The 21,280-nt window shown below is 33.8% G+C and overlaps 2 protein-coding genes and 1 pseudogene across 2 annotated transcripts; 1 reads left to right on the plus strand and 2 right to left on the minus strand.

Moving 5' to 3' along the window:
* Positions 1-793: 793 nt before the first annotated feature.
* Positions 794-5,069, minus strand: LOC125839008 (soyasaponin III rhamnosyltransferase-like; annotated as a pseudogene).
* Positions 5,070-7,039: 1,970 nt separating this feature from the next.
* Positions 7,040-8,685, plus strand: LOC125839009 (uncharacterized). Its single transcript, XM_049518006.1, has 3 exons — positions 7,040-7,483; positions 7,576-7,937; positions 8,082-8,685. The coding sequence occupies exons 1-3, from the start codon at positions 7,040-7,042 to the stop codon at positions 8,683-8,685; spliced, it is 1,410 nt and encodes a 469-aa protein (XP_049373963.1).
* Positions 8,686-10,045: 1,360 nt separating this feature from the next.
* Positions 10,046-11,367, minus strand: LOC125838931 (protein BPS1, chloroplastic-like). The gene has a single exon (XM_049517933.1). It carries the CDS (start codon positions 11,315-11,317, stop codon positions 10,259-10,261), a length of 1,059 nt encoding a protein of 352 aa, XP_049373890.1. The 5' UTR covers positions 11,318-11,367; the 3' UTR covers positions 10,046-10,258.
* Between the last annotated feature and the right edge of the window lie 9,913 nt (positions 11,368-21,280).

Below are 21,280 nucleotides of genomic sequence, written 5' to 3' on the forward strand. Positions count from 1 at the left end.
CCTCCATGAGGTAGTGGTAAGGTGTGCAGACACTCGACCCTCCCCAGACCCCACTGAGTGGGATTTCATTGGGTATGCTGTATGTTGTTGTTATTGTATCTTAAACACTATAGGAGCTATTCAACCTAGACACTTCCGTGAAAATAAATCCTTGATACTATAGAAAGCCAGTTGATAGGTCTTGAGAGGGGGGGGGGGGGGGGGGTAAAATAGTTTCTTCAACCTGTAGAATATAGGTGCATGTTTTAAAATATAACGGGTGCATCCTAAATAACTAAAATAGTTTTACCTACATCACTGTCAAGGAGTGCATGGGGTGCGGGATGATAAAAACATGAAAAAGGGAAAAAAATGCATTATTTATAACATATATTTTTTAGAATTGCTGCACAGTTGGACAGTTGTAGATTATTTCAAGTTGTACAAATCTGGAACAAGATTACAAATTGGCAAGCACTGAGAACATAAAAATGATTTTACTTTCTCAAAAGAGAACATAAAAATGATTTGTAATTGATAAAGAAATGAATCTTGGGCCTAACTCAATCTCAAAAGAGCCAACTCATGAGGGGAGGATTGTCTAAGACCATATAAGGAGTCCATGTTCCCATCCTTTAGCCAATACGCCCAGGACTGGACATCTGGAGCGTAGACAATGTTAGATGGGGGGCCCAAGATCAAAAACAATGAATTAGGATGGGCTTGACTCTGCTATTATGTAAAGAAATGGATCTTGGGCCTAATTCAATTCCAAAAGCCAACTCATGAGGAAAGACCATTCAATTCCCATCCTTTAGCCAATGTGGGACACCATCAGTAATTTTCTGGTTGATGACTTAACCTTAATTTCATTATTACTTTTCAAATACTCAACAAAAGTTTCTGATGTGGGAGTCATGAAGCTTCCATTCTCCAAAAATGGCACTACCCTTTCTTGCTCAAGCTCTAAGTTGTTCCCCTTCCTCTGAAACGATCGCTTCTCTTATGGACATTGCTATTCCATTTTCTGCTAAACGATCCATCTTCTTCTTTCCTCTTCACTTCAATCACCAAACCTTTGTCTTCTAGCAATCTTGCATTCAATCCCTAGTCAAAGACTAGGCAACAACATGTCCATGTGTAACGTTTCAATGGCTTAACCAAATTCCGACATGAAAGAAGGACCCTCCAATAAATGGATGTGCTAGAATTTCCTTATGTGGTGCCTAGCAAATGTGCACCAACCCTCTCCCCTCCATTGTAGGGTAGATTCTGATGGTAAAGCATCAATGCTGTTCAGATCCCAGCTGGGTTCTAGTATCCATAGAATTGGAAGTCTTAGAGAGTTGGGTTTATATTTAAAGAATGACTTACTTTCCTTTTTAATATGTTTCAAAAAGAATGACTCCTTTCCTTTTTTGGCAACACTTTAATTTCAGCTTTCCACGTGGCATGTTTAAGGCCACAAGATTAAAGAGTGTTTTGGTACACTTGACATAACTTTAATTTGGGACCACAAGATTGAGAAGTCTTCTTTATTTTCTTAAACTCCGTGTCAAGTCAAACTAGGCCATTCTTTTTGAAACGGAGGGAGTAATTGATTCTTGATAGCTTATATTCCTTATGGAATCCCACAAACTCAACCTCTCTTGGCTTTTGTTCATCGTGCCCTTTGAAGATCTGCTAATATGGCCGACAAGCAGGAGTTCTTTCATCCACTGGTAATTCTTCCTGCGGTAGCAATCCAACTGGAACCACAGGCTCACTATGTGCCTCGAAGTAATCACTTTCTCGTTCAGTGCATGTATGTGAAGGTACAACTTTACATGTGTCTTCTACTATGGCATCATGTCCCATTAAAGTCTTGCATGAAGCTTTCTCTCCGTGCACTGCAACAATAAGTTCTCTAAAGCTTCATGTTTCTAGTTTAGGAGAAACTGATTCTGTGTATTTATTGATAATAATCTCGATTACAATGACTCCTTTATATAGGAGAATATTGCAGTAGACTTCACCTAACACAAGAGTTCTATGCTAGCTAATACAATGCTTAGACATAGACTCATACAAGGACCCTAAGACTTGTACACAGATTCCTACAAGGATTACAATTAGACTAAGTGACCGCATTAATGTTGGTTAGGTGTTTTGATTATCATCCTTGTCTTTATCTTCAACAGTATTGTATAGCCACAACTTTACATGTGTCTTCTACTATGGCATCATGTCCCATTAAAGTTTTGCATGAAGCTTTCTCTCCGTGCACTGGAGTGTAAGTTCTCTAAAGCTTCATGTTGCCCACAAGCAACCATAGATGGAAAATCCACACATGGTGGTGGTGAAAAGTTCATGCAATGGATTTGATACCTTTTTAGCCTGAACGGGCCTAGATTTGAGTTTTGGGGGATTGAAGAAGACCCGTAAAGAAACAGTGGAGACACTGAATTTTAGCTAGGGGAATGTCAAGTTCTAGAGCGATCTCATGTTTTTTTATCGGCAAATGAAGAGTTTGGCGGGATCATGGACATCATAAGCTTGCCTCAAGTAGAATTTGATCATTAGTTTAAAATATTAATGTATATAGTATCCCATAACGAAAAAGATTATTAAAGTGTCCCATATAGAAAAGATTATTATATATTGTGCCGCTGCCCAGGGTGGCCATCAGAGGCGTGAAACGTAGTTGAGTGTCAGTTTTGGCTGCTAGGGTTTAGGGTTTTCTTGAGAGCATTTTACCTTATTCTATCAACATATTGTTCATAATCTGTTCATTTATTTAGTCATTTATGTTGATGATATAGTCATCACGGGCAATGAGGAAGATTGTATAATAAAACTGAAGCAACATATGTTTTAGCATTTCCAAACAACAAACTTAGGCAAATTGAAGTATTTTCGAGGTATTGAGGTCACACAGTCAAATCAGGAATTGTCATCGCACAATGTAATGCCCTGGACATTCTTGAGGAGACAGGTATGACAGGCTGTAGAGCGATCAACGATATATCCTATATATGGATCCGAATATCAAACTTCTACCATGTTAGGGAGTTCCTCTTTGTCATCGCAGAAGATATTGGCGGCTGGTTGGTAAGTTGAACTCTCTCATAGTAACTTGACTTGACATTGCCTTTCTTCCAACTGTTGTTAGTCAGCTTATGGACTCCCCATGTGATAGTCACTGGAATGCAATTGTTGGTATTCATCGATACATAAAATCAGCCTTGAGCAAAGGATTGGTTTTTGAGGATCAAGGCCATGAGCAGATTGTTGGATACACAAACTAATTGGGCAAGATCACCTTCTGATAGGTGTTCCACACTTAAATATTGTGTTACAATAAGAGGTAATTTAGTGTCCTGAAAGAGTAAGAAACAAAATGTGGTTTCTCAATCTAAGTACAATAATAGAATCTCGAGCAATGGCTACATTAACTTGTGAGCTAGTTTGGATCAAGCGATGAGTCAAAAAATTATATTTTGGAGAAATCATTATGATGGAACTTGTGTGATAATCAAGTGGTTCTCCATATTGCATCAAATCTGGTGTTTCATGAGAGGACTAAACACATTGAGATTGAATGTCATTTTATCAGGGAAAAGATACTTTCAGAAGATATTGTTACTAAATTTGTGAAGTCAAAAGATCAACTTGCAAGTATTTTCACTAAGTTCCTCACATGTCCCCGTATAAGTTACGTTTGTAACGAGCTTGGTACATATGACTTAGAGCCTGTTTGAATTGGCTTAAAAGTTGGTCAAACTTACTTGTAAGTCATTTTTAGCGGGAGCAGTGGCGAAACCCAGGAATTTTGCTTAGGAGGTTCAAAGTTAAAAGAAGAAGCTCAGGTTGTAATGTAAGTACGCAGTGAGCGTAGTAACCCCGGCATGCTCTTTGTACAAGTAACCATAGGTATTTCATTGGTTGATAAAAGTAAACACCAAACTAATCAAAGATACTGAGAACAAAGCAACGTTGATAAAAAGTCATTTAAGGTTGACTTTTTATTTTTTGACTTAAAAACTACTCCCTTCGTTTCACAAAGAATGACCTCCTTTCCTTTTTAGTCAGTTTCAAAAAGAATGACCTCTTTCCTTTTTTGGTAACATTTTACTTTTTGTTTTCCACGTGGCATGTTTAAGACCATAAGATTAAGGACAATTTTGTACATTTGACATAACTTTAATTTAGGACCACAAGATTCAAAAGTTTTCTTTATTTACTTAAACTCCGTGCCAAGTCAAACCAGGTCATTCTTTGTGAAACAGAGGGAGTACTTTTTTTTAGCCAATCCTAACGGGCTGTTATGCACCAGCTTGAGGGCAGTGTTAGTATATTTATGTATATAATGTTCCACATGAAAAAGGATTATTATAGGGTGTTCCATGTGGGAACTCCACTAGATTTACTAGTGGTGCTAAGTTAGGAGGAAGTTCATGAAGTCTTTTAATGTTCCTGGGAGTGGACAGAAAGAAAACCTGTACTCCTTTGGCTAAGGCTATGTAGAGTTGGAAAAATGGGTTCAGGTGACCAAACACTAACCGTGGCACCATTACAATGTAAATACTATCTCCTGCTCGTGTTCATTTTTTTTTTCTTTTTTGAATCACTGCGGAGTCAATTCTTTGCTTTATGTTTGTCTGAAGTACATGGTAAGGGATAATTACTACTATATAGAAGCCAGAAAGAGAGCAAGCTTCCAGTTAACTGATTGATTGGAGTAATTAAGTTCATTTTTAGAGGTATTATGGTCATATTTGTGTATTATTTGCTCAATTGCTTGTATTGTATGCTTGAAAGCTTGGCCTTGACTTTTCCCGATAACAATACCTTTGCCAAAATGCCAATAGACCATGTGGGACATTTTGGAGTGTGAAGTGTTTTGCTAACCGCTATAAAAGGGACATAAGACCTCGACAATTTAAATGGCTAAAACATAGTGATACCTTCTCTTTTTTTATTTTTTTACTTTGAATATGGTACCACAATAAAATGTAACCCTGAACAGTCAGTGTTGTAAATATGGGAGTATAATATTCTCGTTCTCGTCTAAGTACTGCTTTTAAAGCAGTTTGTACTGAATTTGTCATGCTTGTCCATTTATTTTCTTGCATGTTTTCCTTAAGTTGTGTATCGCTAATTTTGTGCAGGGTCATGGAGGTGGAGTTTGAGGATTTTGTGCTGGTTCCATTGGAAATTTCGCTTGAAGTTCATAACTTTGTCATAAGATTCTACTATTGAGCTATGTAGTACTTGAATTTGCGAATTTTTCTTGGATCTTTTACGCTCTATAGCGGCCCAACCTTATAACCAAAATGTGTCCATTTTTTCAATCTTATCCGAAATAGTCCATTTTGTATGTATTTTGCAAAAAAGAAAGATTTCATCCCTAACCTACAGTGAAGAAGAGATGCTGGGGATTGAATATACCAATGTTCCAAGTCGGACAACCTCCTTTATTTCTTCGATTTTTAGAGTAATTTCCAATACATCTGCCATTGTTATATGCAGGGGCGGAGCTATGACATGGCGAGGGTGGTCAGATGAACAACCTTCGTCGGAAAATTTTTACGGGTATATATACTAAATACCGAGTTTTTTGGATATATACTAACTGTTGAACAACCTTGACACAATAAAGGTTGACAGTCCAGCGGTTAAGGTTGTGCAAAGATGCCTCAGTGTTCTGGGTTCGAGCCCAAGTGTTGGCGTTTTCTTTAATTTTTTTCATTATTCCATTTGTTCTCTTAGAAAAGGCAAAACTCTGCCTGGGTTCGATCTCAGGCTTGAACATTTCATTTATTTAATATTTGTTCCTTTTTTCTCTTAAGAAAAAGTACAAAAGTTAACTTTATTAAGTTAAGAGAAACAAAAGGTCTATTTTTGACTTTTCTTAATTTAAAAAAAGAATAGATTCATAGTTGTCTTTTCCTTTTAGTTTTTTGACTTCTTCTCCCAAAAACCCTTTACAACTTTACTCTTTACCTTTCTCTCTTCTCAACTTTCATACATATTTGCAAGTTTTAAGAAATTGGAAGCTTTAATCATTGTATATTTCTTCCTCAACCGCCATTGAAGTGTGAAAAGGTATTTCTTAATTCTTTTTTTCCTTTAGTTTAGTTTTTTCTAATCATGTGTTGAAAGACTTGAATATCTTAATTTTTATGTTAAAAGCTATTTTATTTATTTGAGTATCGATCAACTATTTGGTGTATTGTGGATGATTTTTAATAAGTTTGGTATACTTGAACTTGACTACTATTTCAGTTTGGTGTTCAATGAGTTTGGAGAAATATTTTTTTAGAGTACCCAAAACAAGTTTGGCACCTCAAAATCAAAATCAACTACGTCGAGATGAAAATGTCAACCAAATAGAAATATCATCTCACTCTTCCCAAAGACAAGAATTTGATGTAAATGATTTAAAGGTTGATCTGGCTGAAAAAACTCAAATTTTGAATTATCATCCAAACCTTCGTGATGAGATAAGGAGGGCATATATCATTAAAGGTCCTTGTCAACCTCAAAATCATCAGTTTCCTCAAATTGATTTTTTTGGAACACCACATCATTTTATTTATACGTGGTTTGATGAATATCGTGATTGGTTGGAATACAGTATTAGTGTGGATGCTGCTTATTGTCTACCTTGTTATTTGTTTCAAGGAGAAAACATTAATAAAGGTGGTGGTAATGTATTTTCAACTAAGGGATTTACAAATTGGCATAGAAAGGATAACTTTGTTACACATATTGGTCCACCGAATAGCGTTCATAATCAATCCAAAAGAAAGTGTGAAGATCTCATGTGAGAACAACAATCTATTCAAGCCGCATTTTACAAGTTGGATGATAAAAGTAAGCATGAATATTGGGTTCGGTTAAACGCTTAAATCGATGTGGTAAGACTTCTCTTGGATCAAGGTTTTGCATTTCGTGGTCATGACGAGAGTGAATCGTCATTGAACAAGAGTAATTTTCTTGAAGTTCTTTCTTGGTTAGCTGCTAGATGTGATGCAATTAAACCTTTTGTGTTAGAAAAAGCTCCAAAAATAATAAAATGACTTCTCGTGATATCCAAAAAGATATTGTGACTGTGTGTAAGATTGAAACAGGTAAGACTATAATAGAGGATATAAATAGTGACTACTTTGCTTTATTGGTTGATGAATCTAGAGACGTGTCACACAAAGAGCAAATGGTTATTTGTCTAAGATATGTTGACAAAATGGGGTTTGTGATGGAGGCATTTATTGGACTTGTTCACATTAAAGATACTAGTGCTTTATCTCTAAAGAAAGCAATTGTAGATGTACTTGCTCACCATTTTTTGATTTTATCTAATGTACGTGGGCAATGTTACGATGGGGCAAGTAATATGCAAGGTGAGCTAGGTGGTCTTAAAACATTGATTGGACAAGAAAGTAGAACGGCTCATTCTGTTCATTGTTTTGCTCATCAACTTCAATTGACTCTTGTTGCGGTTTCTAAAAAGTGTGTTCAAGTAGGTGAACTTGTATTAGTAATTTCAAATATTTTGAATGTGTTGGGAGCTTCTTTTAAATGTGTGGATATTTTCGAGAATCTCAAAAAAAGCATCTCCAAATGGCATTGGAAATGGGTGAACTAGAAACTGGTAGAGGGTTGAATAAAAAACTTGGTCTTGTTAAAGCCGGTGATACTCGTTGGGGATCTCACTACAAGTCATTTGAAAACTTTATTAGTAGCTTTGACTCTATTATTGATGTTCTTGATACTCTTGTTGAAAATGCAAGTACTTTGGAAGAAAGAGCAAGCACATCGGGATTTCTCAGAAGTTGTCAAACGTTTGAGACTATTTTCTTGTTGCATTTGATGACAAATGTTTTAGAAATCACAAATGATCTTAATGTTTCATTACAGAAAAAGGAGCAAGACATTGCAAATGCCATGATTCTTGTAAAGGTAGCAAAGAGAAGGTTGCAAGCTTTAAGAGATAATGAATGAGATCATCTCTTAAAAAAAAATATTGGATGGGATTCACTTAAAGAAAAGGTAGAAGCATTTTGTATCAAGCATGACATTTCATTACCCAATTTTGATGATCCATATGCTAATTCTAGGAGATCACGACGTAAAATAGTTATTTGTACTACTTTGCATCATTATCGTGTGGATGTGTTTTATAAATTCATTGATTGGAAACTACAAGAACTTAATGATCGTTTCAATGAGGTGACAAGTGATTTGCCTAATGGAGTATCTTGCTTGACTCCAATTGATTCATTTTCTAGTTTTGACATAAAGAAGATAATGAGAATGGCTGAATTATATCCTGATGATTTTGATGGGTCCAACATGAGAGCTCTTGAGATTCAACTTGTTAATTACATTATTGATGTTTGTGATATTGATGAAAGGTTCTCCGATTTGGGTGGACTTGGAGAACTTTCAAGAAAGTTGGTTGAGACAAAGAAGCATTTAACCTATTCTCTCGTATTTCTTTTAGTGAAGTTTGCTTTGCTTCTACCTATTGCCACTGCTACAGTTGAAAGAGCTTTTTCGGCAATGAAGATTATCAAGAATGACTGGCGAAATCGAATGGATGATGAATTCTTAGATGGTTGCATAGTGCCTTATGTAGAGAAAAAAGTATTTAAAGATGTTTCTAATGAGTGTATTATGAAAACATTTCAAGAGATGAAGTGTCGTCGAGTGCAATTGTAGTTACCACTTTACAATTTACATATTTTGGTGTGTATGAAACTATCCGTCAATATATTTGTCCTACTTCATCTTCCTTCATTTTGTAAGTTTCCGTTTTAAGAATTTTCATTTTGGATAGTTGGTTAATTTGATATTGAGGTATGACTATTTTGAAGCCAATCTTTATAATCTGACTAGCAAGGTTCATTTTTTTACTTGTCCTAAAGTATGAACACCCTTGGCGAAAATCTTGGCTCCGCCACTGGTTATATGATATGTGCCTCAAACTCCATTATCATAATTGATTTATGAAGAGAGTGGGTTGATCAAAAGTTAAGGAAACTGGAAAACCTATTTGGAATTGACAATGTGAAAAATCAACTGTTGAAATTGTGGTTTGAGATTTTGTTTTTCATTTTTAGATACTTAGAAATTGATTGAGTGATTCTTGTATTGATCATCACGGATTTAAACATTATTGATTGTACAAATGAGTTTTGTGATTGTTAACGTTTTTGATAAGTTGTTGATTGAAGTTTGCTGGGATTATTATCTTGAAGTAGTTAAATTTTGAAGCTACTTGGGATGTTTTTGACCTATTTTAGAGTGGAGTTTTGTGAGTTCAACTTTTACAGGAGAGAAGTTCAGGGTTTGTACAATTTTATATAATGATGTAAATGCTCGTTTGATACGAAAGATAAGAAATAACTAATCTCGGGATTAATTTTAGGATTAGTTTATTTCATATTTGGTTGGGATAAAATCACGAAATAATTTATCTATAGTGTTGTTTTTATTCCACATTGAGGGTTGAATATAATTTGCAGAAGGACTCCGTAACGGCGGAGAGGGCTTGAAAGCCACTTGACTCTAAAGAGAGGGGCTTCGCCTCGAATCCAAATGATTTCTCTTCTTCTCTTAAGATATTTCTAGTTAGGACTTGATCGAGGAATCAATTGACTCCGAAACATAAAGTAACAAGACCATAACCCCGTGCCCCCGCCTAACTAAATAAGCCCTAAAACAATGTATAAACACTTCTTACACATTTTTTTTTTATATAAGATAGATATATTATTTATGGCATGTGTAATATTGTATGTATGAATACTTATTGAAAAAAAAAACTCAGCTATGCAAGTGTAAACTAAATATATATGTTGAAGTGCAATACTTTGTGTTGGGATATATAATTATGCAAATTTTGAATTCTTTTTGTAGGTTTTTACTGTTGAATTATGCCTCAATCCCAACTTCACTAGGACTAGTTATATCTTTATATGAATCCTCAATATTCATATCAACGACATACATTCATTGTAATCTCATAAATAAAGTTGAGGAGAATAGAGCATACACACTAGAAATTCAACCTTAAAACTGTTGTATCTACTCGATAAACCACTTTATACTTCATTAACATAACATGACAATCCAAACATATATCGACCCGATTGAAACCATACCATAAACAACCACCCTTTTCACAATTACTATATATTGCAGTATTTAATAGAACATGGATATCAACCTTAAAACAGAAACACACACGAACCCCCTGTATACACAGGACACATCCTCCTCTATCTAAGGTTCACCTCACCTCTTTCCTTTCTACATTGTTGTTCACTTCCGCTGGGTTAGAAACAGTACTATCAATTCTAAGGTTACAGAGCAGAGAATCGCGTCCGGTTAAAAGGATATGGAAGAATCTATCTGCTTCCTTTGCTAGCAGATCTAGTCCTCCTGAAAGTTTTTCCGCCTTTTCAGTCAGATTTGAAGTTAGGAGTTGCAACTGCTCAGCTTCATTAGGATCTACTCCATTCTGTATGAGGGGGTACAACTTCTTCACACTTGTATCCACTACTTCAAGCTCTTTCAGTGCTGTGATCCTTCCACTTGAATATATACTCCTGATTTCCTGACTGATAAAATCGCGAACATCAACAAATGCTTCTGTCCACAAGCAAGTCTCATGAATTTGCAAGTCTTTCAACTCCTTTGTAGAACCGGAAAACGTGACAGCAAACATGCTTAATATGAATACAGTTACTACCCTCACTCCGTACATTGCCCGCATTAGAACCTTACCTTTTGCAGAATTCTTTATCTTAGGTAGGTTCAGTGATTCCGTGAGGCTGTCCAAGATGGCAAAACAATTCTCTAGTCTTGGGTTCTTTGAATTGATATGCTGCTTCCATCCGTCAAATGAGGAACGAGCCTTCATGAACTGGTTTGAGGTTCCATCCAAGTTATGCAAGCCGCACTGAAGATAAAGGTGGCCTTGGTTAAGCCTTGAGATATCAGAGCTGAAAGCAATGCAGATGTCCAGCAACTTCACACTGTTGTCCAAGTACACATCTATCCACTTCTCATCCCAGTCACATACGGGAAGTTCAAGCTCAGTAATGAGAGTTTTCACGTCTGTATGAATTAAACAAAGTGTACTTATTGCTTGTGTCATCCATGACAACGTGAGGATATCTTCCTTACCTCCTGGCTTGAGACTCTTAACCCTCTCCGTTAATGACTCCTCAAAGGCATTTAACAGAGCCAGAAGCTTAGGAGACAAGTACGAGCCCTTAGGTAATATAAATTTGAAAGGATTTCCAAATGGGAGAAAAGGGCGGTGTGGTTCCTGTGGACGACTCATTTGAATATCAAGATACTGCACAGCAAATTTTTTAAAAAATGAGATGCAAAAAAGGACGAAACCTGTGGAATGGAGGCGAAAAAAAAGGCAACTACTTTTACTGGTTACAATTGAGGCAATTAATATACATGTTATGTTACATTACATGTAGTTTATCTGAGCAACACCTACATCCTAAAATAGGTTTCTTGAACTTTGGAAACAAATAACATGTGAAGCCAACAAAACATAGCAATCCAACATACCTTTTTTATCAAGAATTCTAAAAGAAATTGCACTTAACACAAGCAACACATTGAATAAACCATTTGTAAATTTGCTTTTTTAACAGCCACACCGGACACCTTTTGCTCAACCATGAAATGAATACCATCTTGAATGTGTCATTATTATATTCTCATTGCTCAGAATTAAGGAAGACAACATACACGCCCTTATTACCTAAACATTCGTTACTCCGTGTACAAAGGGATGAAAAATAAGCTAAATATCGAGTCTAGAGGAGCATATAAGAAAATTACACTTAATAACAAACATTTTAACTTGTTTTAATGCCTCAATTCCATTTGACTCTCGCAAGAATTTTCTCCTCACCCAAGCCTCAATCATTACAACTTCTCCAAATGAAAAGACAGGTAGCCAAAACTTCCTTCATCTGAAATTTTTCCAGCAGAATCAGTCTTTTCCAAGTACTAACTAAAATAAGCACATATTTCACTGTCATACACATACCAACTACCAAGCAACAGAGAAGTGTGAAACCTTAGGATTTTAGAACATTACTCGCCTCTAAGCACATACCATAGCCGTAGAATAAAAAACCTAATGTTGTAAGTTGCACCAAAATCAAGCAAATTTAACTACATACAACAAGAGGAAACCAATATCTGCTCAAATTAACCACCAATTAACCCATAATCACATCTAAAACACTCACCTGATAGTCAAATATCACAAATTCAAACATTTACCAAACAGTAGACACCTAATCATTTCTCCAACTCACACAAAGTCACATTTCAGAGTCGAACCCTAAAATAACATACATACATACACATACAGAAAAAAAAAAATATATGCCTATAAATCTAAACACACAAACCAATTTCTCCCCAAATTAACCACCAATCAACTCATAATCGCATCTAAAACACCCATCTAATAGTCAAATAATAACAATTCTAACGTTTCCAAACAGTAAACCCCTAATCATTTCTCCGATTCACACAAAACATACATAAATTCACAAATACAAAAAAATAAGCACACACATACACATAGAGTAAGAGAAAGAGACTGTACAGTAGTAGAGAGATGATCGGAAAATCGCCGCTAGAAAACTGGATATGCAGATGAGTAGAATTTCAGAAATGATAAATGTTAGGTTTTGAAGACAAGAGGGCTTTAGTTATTGTGAGATATTGACCGTTGGATTTTTTATCGTCAAATAAAAGAACGGCTAGGATTAGCCAAGTTTGGTACGGTCTATGGACATTTACTAATTTGCGTTACCGTGAGGAAGCGTGTAGAAGATTGTAGACGGAAAGAATCTAACCGTTTATATTTTTGGTGACGTCATTTCACTTTAAGGCCGTGTTTGTTGGATTTGTTTTATTTTTATACAGGCTTAAGTCATACGCGACCCCTTAAAGTCATCCGCATTTTTCATTTAGACACCTCAATTTAGCCTTGTACCTATCAAACACTTAAATCATAATAAATTTATACCTATTTGACACAAAATCACAATAAGTTGAAAAATAAATATGTGTGTGTTTCAAACGCCTGTACATAACAAACATACCAATAAAATGATGACACGTGGCATTGGATCCAACTTTTTAAAAAAACTCTATTTTAATAATCCAAAATGAATATTAAGAAAATAAAATTTTATTATTTTGAATTACCCTCCCCACCCGTCTTCTTCTTCATAAACCTATTTCCATGACCCTTCCATTGACGTCGATGCCAGCACCGGCAGCCTAGAAAATCATCACCCGACCTCTTTCTTTTCTCCCCTTGAATCAACCGACATCTTTCTTTCCTCCATCGAATCTTACTCCTTTCATGAGCGTCGGTAGTACACTATTGTTGTCCACCTAAGCTAAATACCCATTCTCTTTCATTTTAATAGCATCAAAACCTTCTATTCATTGTCTTTATATTTTTCCAATTAGTAATCATTAATCACAATTACAACAGATAATAATAAACTTTTTGCCCAAAAAAATCAATTCATATTTTTTCCATTGGAATGAATGGAGCTTCACCGGAATATTGAAGATGTAGATCTACATAAAAAAAAAAAAAGAATTGGAGAGGATGAGAGAAAGAGGTGGAGGGGGTGGGGTGGTGTGTGTTGTGTAAAATAAATTATGGATGAGAATGGCACAGGGAATTGGGCTGGAGAAGAAGACTACTTTTAAAAAAAGTATTTTTTCCCTTTCCGTTAATTTTGGTATATAAGTTATGAAAAAAATAAAAAAAATATTAATTTCAATAGCATTTTGTGTCTAATAGAAATTACTTTTGAACAAATAAAGTGTTCAATAGGCACAAAGATAGATTGAGGTGTTCATATGAAATATGCGGACAACTTTAAGAGGCTGCATATGACTTAAGCCTTTTATACACAAGACTTGGGAATTTCCGACAATTTATTTTTATGTTTTATTATATTATATATAAATTATAGGGTGTGTTTGATAGGAGAATATTTTTCTTATTTAGTATAAAATAGTTTTTTTGAAAAATAAATTGATTTCTTACGACATATGAATCAAGTTAAATATGATTAGAGTTTTGGTATAAAAATTATAAGACTCGAATTGACAAAAATATAATTCATTTTCTTAAATGAATTGTGTTGTCTTTTATTCCTTATTTGAGTTAATCATTTTTTTTTTAATTTTCATTTATGATTAGTAACCAACTAACCTAATGAATCCAAATTGAAATCATAATAATAAAATCGACAAATGTATTATTATATTTGATTGATTTGATTTTAATAATTTAAAATTCAATTAAATAAATAAAATTTTAATTTTGCCCAATAATCGATCCAAACCGACCTATAAACACTGCTACCTGAATTATTATAGTATAGAGTCAAGACCTTGTTTCTAGATACGACTTAATTAGTTAAAAGCTCAACTTAATTTCATTTTACAAAACATGGGAAGATTTGTTCAAAGTTTGAAGTTTATACGTCGAAGCAAATACTTATATATTCGATCCCACTAGTCTATACCCCCAATATCCCAACAATACAATGAAACTTAGATTTCAAAAACTTCATTTTTTTGAAAAGAGAAATCTATGTGACGTATTTTGCCAAGATATAACTTTTTTTTCTTTTACTTAATTTTAAATATATAAGTTTATCCAATTTTGGATAGTGGTATTATTTATATTGGGTTATTATGAAACTTGTCACGATTTTTCATATATATATATATATATATATATTCAAAACTTTTTAAAAATACACACATTTACACTTATTTGTCAGCTCAGCTAAAATTAATCTAAAGTAATAAGAAACAAAAATAGAAAAAAGATCCAAAATTACACACATATATAGTTTGTTTGTGACATAGTAGTGTTGATAAACGAGGCGTTGTAACGATAGACTAAAAGTTTGGAGACAAATTTTAGGTTAAGTAGGATTGAAATAGAGTACCTAAAGTGCAAGTTTAGTGACGTGACACATGATGTGAATGTGAAGACCGATGCACAAGTAGCTTCAAGTATTTGGGATCCATATTCCAAGGAGACATGTAGATTGATGATGACATTGTACATCGTATTGGAATGAGATGGACGAAAAAGAGGCTCACATTTGAAATACTGTGCGATAAGAACGTGTCGTCAAAATTTAAAGGTAATTAAGCTCTACAATGTGGTGGTTAGACCGATAGTGGTATATGCGACAAAGTGTATGCAAGTTAAGATTACTTACATTAAGAAGATGAGCCTAGAATCTATAATAATTTGAGTTTATATATGGTAAAAAAACATATCTAAACTATCATTGTTTTTGGAAGTCTCATACTTTAACTATTACTCCCTCTGTATTAAAATATTTCTCGATGTTGGGGTGGCCTAAATGCACCCGTTGTTGATTAAGAACAAATATTCGATCAACTCAACATCAATATGTGTTTTTAATACAAAGGTAGTGATCGATTATGTTGGTAAAAAAAATATTGGATGGTTGAGATAAGCTCGCGATAAAAGAATAGTTAAGTATGTTTTTGGTCATAGATAAGAACTTTGAAGCTAGAATGCCACTACACTACAAAAGATTTCTTAGTCTAGGGATGATAATTAGGCGGGTTGGGTCAAATTTGGACGGTCATAATGGGTTAAGACAACAATCAGGTCAAGACTCAATTCAGTCCAAATTTGCTTGAGTCAAAATGGATTAGGTAATGGACTACAGTACGGGTCAAGACTCAATCCAATCCAATTCTTACTAAGTTTAATTACTCTTCATTGTTCTTTTAAACTATTTTAGTACTTAGTAAAAATAAATAAATTTATATGCCTATATACAACATATCAAATTGAAAATAAAAGTTTTTTTAAAAATATTTTGACAAGAGTTTTCATGAGCCAATTTGGGTTACATATCAACTCAATTGTTAATGGATTGAAATGAGTTGAGCTAATGAATGAGTGGGTGAATAACCTGCCCAAACTTAAATGGATTGAATAGATTGAACAGGTTGGGATTGATTTTGCCATCCCTACTCCCTACCTAAAATGGATTTAAAAAAATTATATATAAGAGAAGTATATAATCAATATATTGGTTACATGAATTCTGTTTGAGAGAAAAAAATCAAAGTGTTGAAGTTCTTATGTGTGGACCAAAGAAGATGAGACATGAAGTTGCTAACATTTGTTCATCTGGTTTAGCAGCCAATCTTCATTATGTGTCTATCATTTCTGTTGCTGATTTCAACATTTTCGATTTGATTTTTCAAATTGCCATGTGACTTTTCATATCTATACTCTTATCTTTTTAAACTTTTCAACTTTTAAATTAAGAATATATATATGAAAAGTCACATGGAAATTTGAAAAGTCAATTATTATTAAAATAAATATAAGAAAGATAGCACATAAAAATTAACTTTAAAAGATAGAAGTATCTACTTTAATTTCTTGTCTTTAAGGAATAATTACTCATTTGTAGTCTTTTATTATTTGTGTGAGAAATTTGAAAGGTCAAAATTAAGAAATGAGAATAAGAAGATTAAATATATGAAAATTATAAAAGTGGACCTACACTAAATCATAATCTAATTAATTAAATATTAGTAAATAAATTTCTAATTTATTATATAGTCTTAATTACTCTTAATTTAAAAGTTGAAAAGTTGAAAAAGATAATTACATTTAATATATATATATGCTGCGTTTGTAAATTGAGTTGTAAAATCCTACTCAGTACTCCCTCTCCTGCTCCGTTATCTAGTTTAACAGTTTTTTTTTGTTACTAAATCTATGTAATTTCTCCCAAACTTACTTTTTTTTAATTTTTTTTTTTTCTAAATGTTGTTCATTTCTCCTTATTTTATTCTGTTCATCTCTTTTCCTTAACCTATGTTCTTAGCACATGCTTCTTTAACCACACCTTGGGATACACAACCCTTTTGGTTCCCTGACCATGGCGGCCTTTCAATTCCCTAGAACTTTACATGTTAATCCATCGGGGTTACTAAGAAGGTAAGGAACTAACCATTTACTAAGAATAATTTAACAGTATATGAACAACATAGTAATGAACATCATATTATATAGTCAGTCATACTAACAGTACATATATAACAATACATACTATAGGGAGAACTTACTAAGATCTAGAAAACTGATAACTACTTACATGATAATGGTCGGAATGAGGTTTCCCTTTTGGGAGTCCCCGGGTGACCTTGTAGCTACTTGAAGAAAATAAATATTAACACTCTTTTACACAAACACTCACACTTTTTTAAAAAAAAAACTAAAACTTTCAAAACTCTCAAGCTTAATCTCTCTAATATGCTTTGCTTGCTCTGCTCTTCGCTCTCCTTCTCTATCTTTCTTCTAGCAAATGGTCTCTTATTTATAGCTGAGGAGCCGGATTTGAAATTCGGATTTCAAATTTCGAATAGGTTTTCTTCACCTGCCGGGTGCTCTTTGGGCCCCATTGTCACATGGCTTTTGAAAACCTTTTTCAAAATAATCGTCCTTCTTTTGTCCTCCTTTGAGTAGTGGAGTCTTCTTTATTATCTGCTTTTTATAGTAGTGGCTTCTGATGTCATTGCTTACGTATCCTTTTTTGTCTTCTCTTCGTGGTTGTCATTGCTTGTGTATGTTCTATGTGTCTAAGTTGTGTAATGCTATGGAGTCGAAACTCATTCCGTCTTCGTTTGGGTCTTGAGCAAATTGGTCCATTGACGGATTATATTCGTCACTTCTACTTCTTGAATCTTCAGGATCAGAACTTACTGGTTATGGTTCTGGGTTTGGGTATTCTTGTATAACTTCTTTAGTTTTTTCTCCAAGTAACTTGTAAAGAGAACTTTGTATCAAGCGTTCAATTTTTTTTTTCTTTTTTTCTTTTTAAAAGGAAACCTTTAGTCTTCTTGCTTGTCTCTGGTCCTATTCTGGCTATAGTATTGAAACTTGCTAGTAAAATTCTTAACACTTTTTGGCAAAGTGTCAGCCATTAACAGATTTGATAAGTCTTTACCCGCTACTGTTTGAACAGGACTAGTTGTATCTTTAGCCGATACAATAGCTCTTTCTACATTCTTTAGGGAATGTACACCCGTCTTATCCATTTTGAAATGAGATGGAGAACTCTTTTGTTTGTCTGATAATGGTATGGTCTAGTTGATATCAAATTGTAAAATTTTTATTCTTTCTTGCAGGACATGAATATGTTGGGTCAATTTTTCCTTTTCTTTTTCAAGTCTGTCAATATTTTGGTTTTGTCTTCTAAAACCTTCTGTCATTGACGAACAATGATCACAAAATATGATTTTATCTGTGTCTTTCTTGATGTTGTATTGTATGAATGAGTTTGTGGTTTGTCTTAACGCTGAGCTTATGAAATAATTTGGTCCCAAAGTTCCTCTTGCATAGTCTAGGGCTTCGTTTAAATCATCGAACCCTTTGAAGAGGGGAGTGGGAAGTCTTTTATGGAACTTATTACCTCAGTCCATGTCTGGAAAATGCCTGCTAGTCTTCCTTGAACTACAACATAGAACTTAAACTTCTTATTCTCATTTTTCTCAGTAAAATAATGGTTTGATGAATTTAATACTGAAATGAAATAGTTGTTGTCTCTTGGTATCTTGTTGTAGGCTATCCACAGATTATCTATCAAGCATCGTTGAGGTCTATCTATCTTTGTCTCTAGTTTTACTTGAAAACTTAAGTTAGATGGTTGATAAATACCAGGTTTTGTTTTTCAAAATAAAGTCTTTCTATGTTTGGGGAGTTTAGTCTGGCTTCTTCAAGTTTTGTTTGTGGTTTGAACAAAGTATTTCTTAACATAGTCTGTAGATATAAGTCTTTGTCTTTCTGTGTTGTAGCGCTGCTTGAGCTGGAGGCTCTTGCTTTGTCTTTTCCTGTATTCATGCTGAAACAGAATAGTTAGTTTTTATTTGCCTGCTAACTTGATTTGCTAAAGAATTATCCTTTCCTTTTATATGTTCTAAAGTAATATTATATATTGAAGTAGCGTCTAAATAATTTAGCCATTATCTTTTACTACTACTTTTCTCATTTATTTTTTGGTGAAACTTTACAATAGCTTCACAATCAGTTTTAACTAGGATTTCCTTTTTATTTATAATATATAGTTTGAAACTGTTTAGACCCTAAATTACAGCTAGTATTTCTGCGTCTATACTGCTCATATTTCCTTTTTCTTTGTATTTCCCGCTTTGATAAGCGCAAATTTTTTCATCCTTTTTATCTTCATACTTATTTTTCTTTGTTTTTAATACTGCTCCCCATCCTTCTAAACTTTCATCTGTTTCTACTATTGGATAGTCTGTTTCTAATGGGAGAGATAGGTTTGGTATATTTTTAACCATTTGCTTTAATTTTTGAACTAATTTTATGTCTTCAGTATTGAAAGTCTTTTGTCCATGTGCTCCTGTTTTTGAGTATAGAGGTCCTGCTACTTTTCCTAGGTCTTTTATGAAGTTTCTTGCATAATTTAAGATTCCTAGAAATTTTTGTAATCTTTAGTGTTGTCTAATTTATCTGGCATTTCTAAGACCTTTTTGGCTATATGAGGTTGTAATTCTATTTTTCCATTTCCAATTTCTACTCCTAAGAACCTTATGAGACTTTTGCATAACTCCATCTTTTTCTTGCTAATAATTATTCCATTGTCTACGAATAGTTTAAATACCGTTTGTAAATGTCCTAAGTGTTCTTTAATAGTATGACTAAATACTAAAATATCGTCAACATATACTAAAATGAAATTCTTATATTCCCTAAAAACATTATCCATTTTTCTCTGGAAAATTGGAGGGGCTATCTTTAGTCCAAATGGCAATACTAACCATCTGAAGTGTCCTTCTGGACAAGTAAAAGCGGTCCATTCTATGTTGTCTTCGTGCATTTTAACTTGCCAATATCCAGATTTACAATCAAACTTGCTAAATATTTTTCTTCCTTGTATTCAATTTATTAGTTATGTTTTATCTGGTAGCTTATATCCATCCATTCTGGTATTATCATGAAGTCTCTTATAATTTATTACCATTCTAGCCTTTCCTCTTACTATTTCGCTATGGTTTCTTACCATAAATGTTGTTGTTCTTGAAGTTGATCTTCTTATTACTCCTAATTTTAGTAATTCTTTTATCTGGTCTTCGAATTCTTTCAGGTCTTCATTTGTTGATTCTATTGAGACAGTTTTAACAGTGTACTCGGGGTTAATGATGTCAAGTCTGCAAGTTATATGATTGGCTTCCCAGTGTTTTAGGGGTCGCTCTCCAATTATTTCTAACCTGTCTAAAATAGAAATTACTTCATCTAAATCTTTTTGATTTTTTATTACCCCTATATGTTGTAAACCTCTTTTGAAATTGTAAAGTTCTGTATTTATTTCTATTAAATTATGACTTTTTTCTATATGTGTATCTGAAAGGCTCATCTCTAATAATTCGATTTCTTCAATTTTTTTCTTTTTCATCTATAAAATGTATCTTAGTACAAGTGCATTCTTCTCCTTTATTGCACTTTGAAGTATCTGTGTTGGGCTTATTTTTAAGATATCTAGATCTTGTTGGAATGGATTTCGTTGTTATTGCGGTCTGAGTAGTATTTTTAGAGAAGATTACTCCATCTCTAGTAAGGAGACAACTTCCATTGTTATGTAGCAAGAAGTCTAATCCTAAGACAAAGTCTACTCTAATATTTAAATCTCTAACCTAAGACAAAGTCTACTCTAATATTTAAATCTCTAACCCATATTTTTTCCAACTTGTACGTGGGTTTATAAAAGTCTGCACAAGTGTTTAAAAAACTTATTTGTACATTGCTAACATAATGCTTATATACATTTGAAGATCCATCCATTTGCATGGCGCTTTGTGGTTCTGAAAATTCTTTTATTACCTCCATAGGTAGGATCCCTCTATTTATTATACTTTTTGTGCATCCCGAGTCTACTAGAGCTAGAGTTTCTATCTCATAGTCCTGAATCCTTATTCTAGTTAGTATTTTTATGGTATTAATTTTCTTGTCTTCATTACAAATCAGTCCTTCGAATGACTTGTAATCTTCTTTTTCATTAAAAAGTTCTATCTCTAATTCTGGCGTTATAATTTGGCTGGTTTTTTCTACTTCTTTTTGGTTGGTTTCTTCTATTTTTCTTTTTCCTTTTTTCTAATCTACTTATTCTTTCCTCTAAACTATCAATTCGTTCTTCTAAAG

Source organism: Solanum verrucosum, unplaced genomic scaffold, assembly GCF_900185275.1.
Source record: "Solanum verrucosum unplaced genomic scaffold, falcon-dt-bn FXZP01000163.1, whole genome shotgun sequence".
Taxonomy (NCBI): Eukaryota; Viridiplantae; Streptophyta; class Magnoliopsida; order Solanales; family Solanaceae; genus Solanum; species Solanum verrucosum.

Bases quoted from the DNA above. Each gene is read 5' to 3' on its own strand.
- LOC125839009 (XM_049518006.1), top strand. From the start codon at position 7,040: ATGACTTCTCGTGATATCCAAAAAGATATTGTGACTGTGTGTAAGATT. The intron at 7,484-7,575 runs GTAGGTGAACTT...TCTCAAAAAAAG, and splicing joins TTTCTAAAAAGTGTGTTCAA to CATCTCCAAATGGCATTGGA. The intron at 7,938-8,081 runs GTTGCAAGCTTT...TGCTAATTCTAG, and splicing joins GTAAAGGTAGCAAAGAGAAG to GAGATCACGACGTAAAATAG.
- LOC125838931 (XM_049517933.1), bottom strand. From the start codon at position 11,317: ATGAGTCGTCCACAGGAACCACACCGCCCTTTTCTCCCATTTGGAAAT.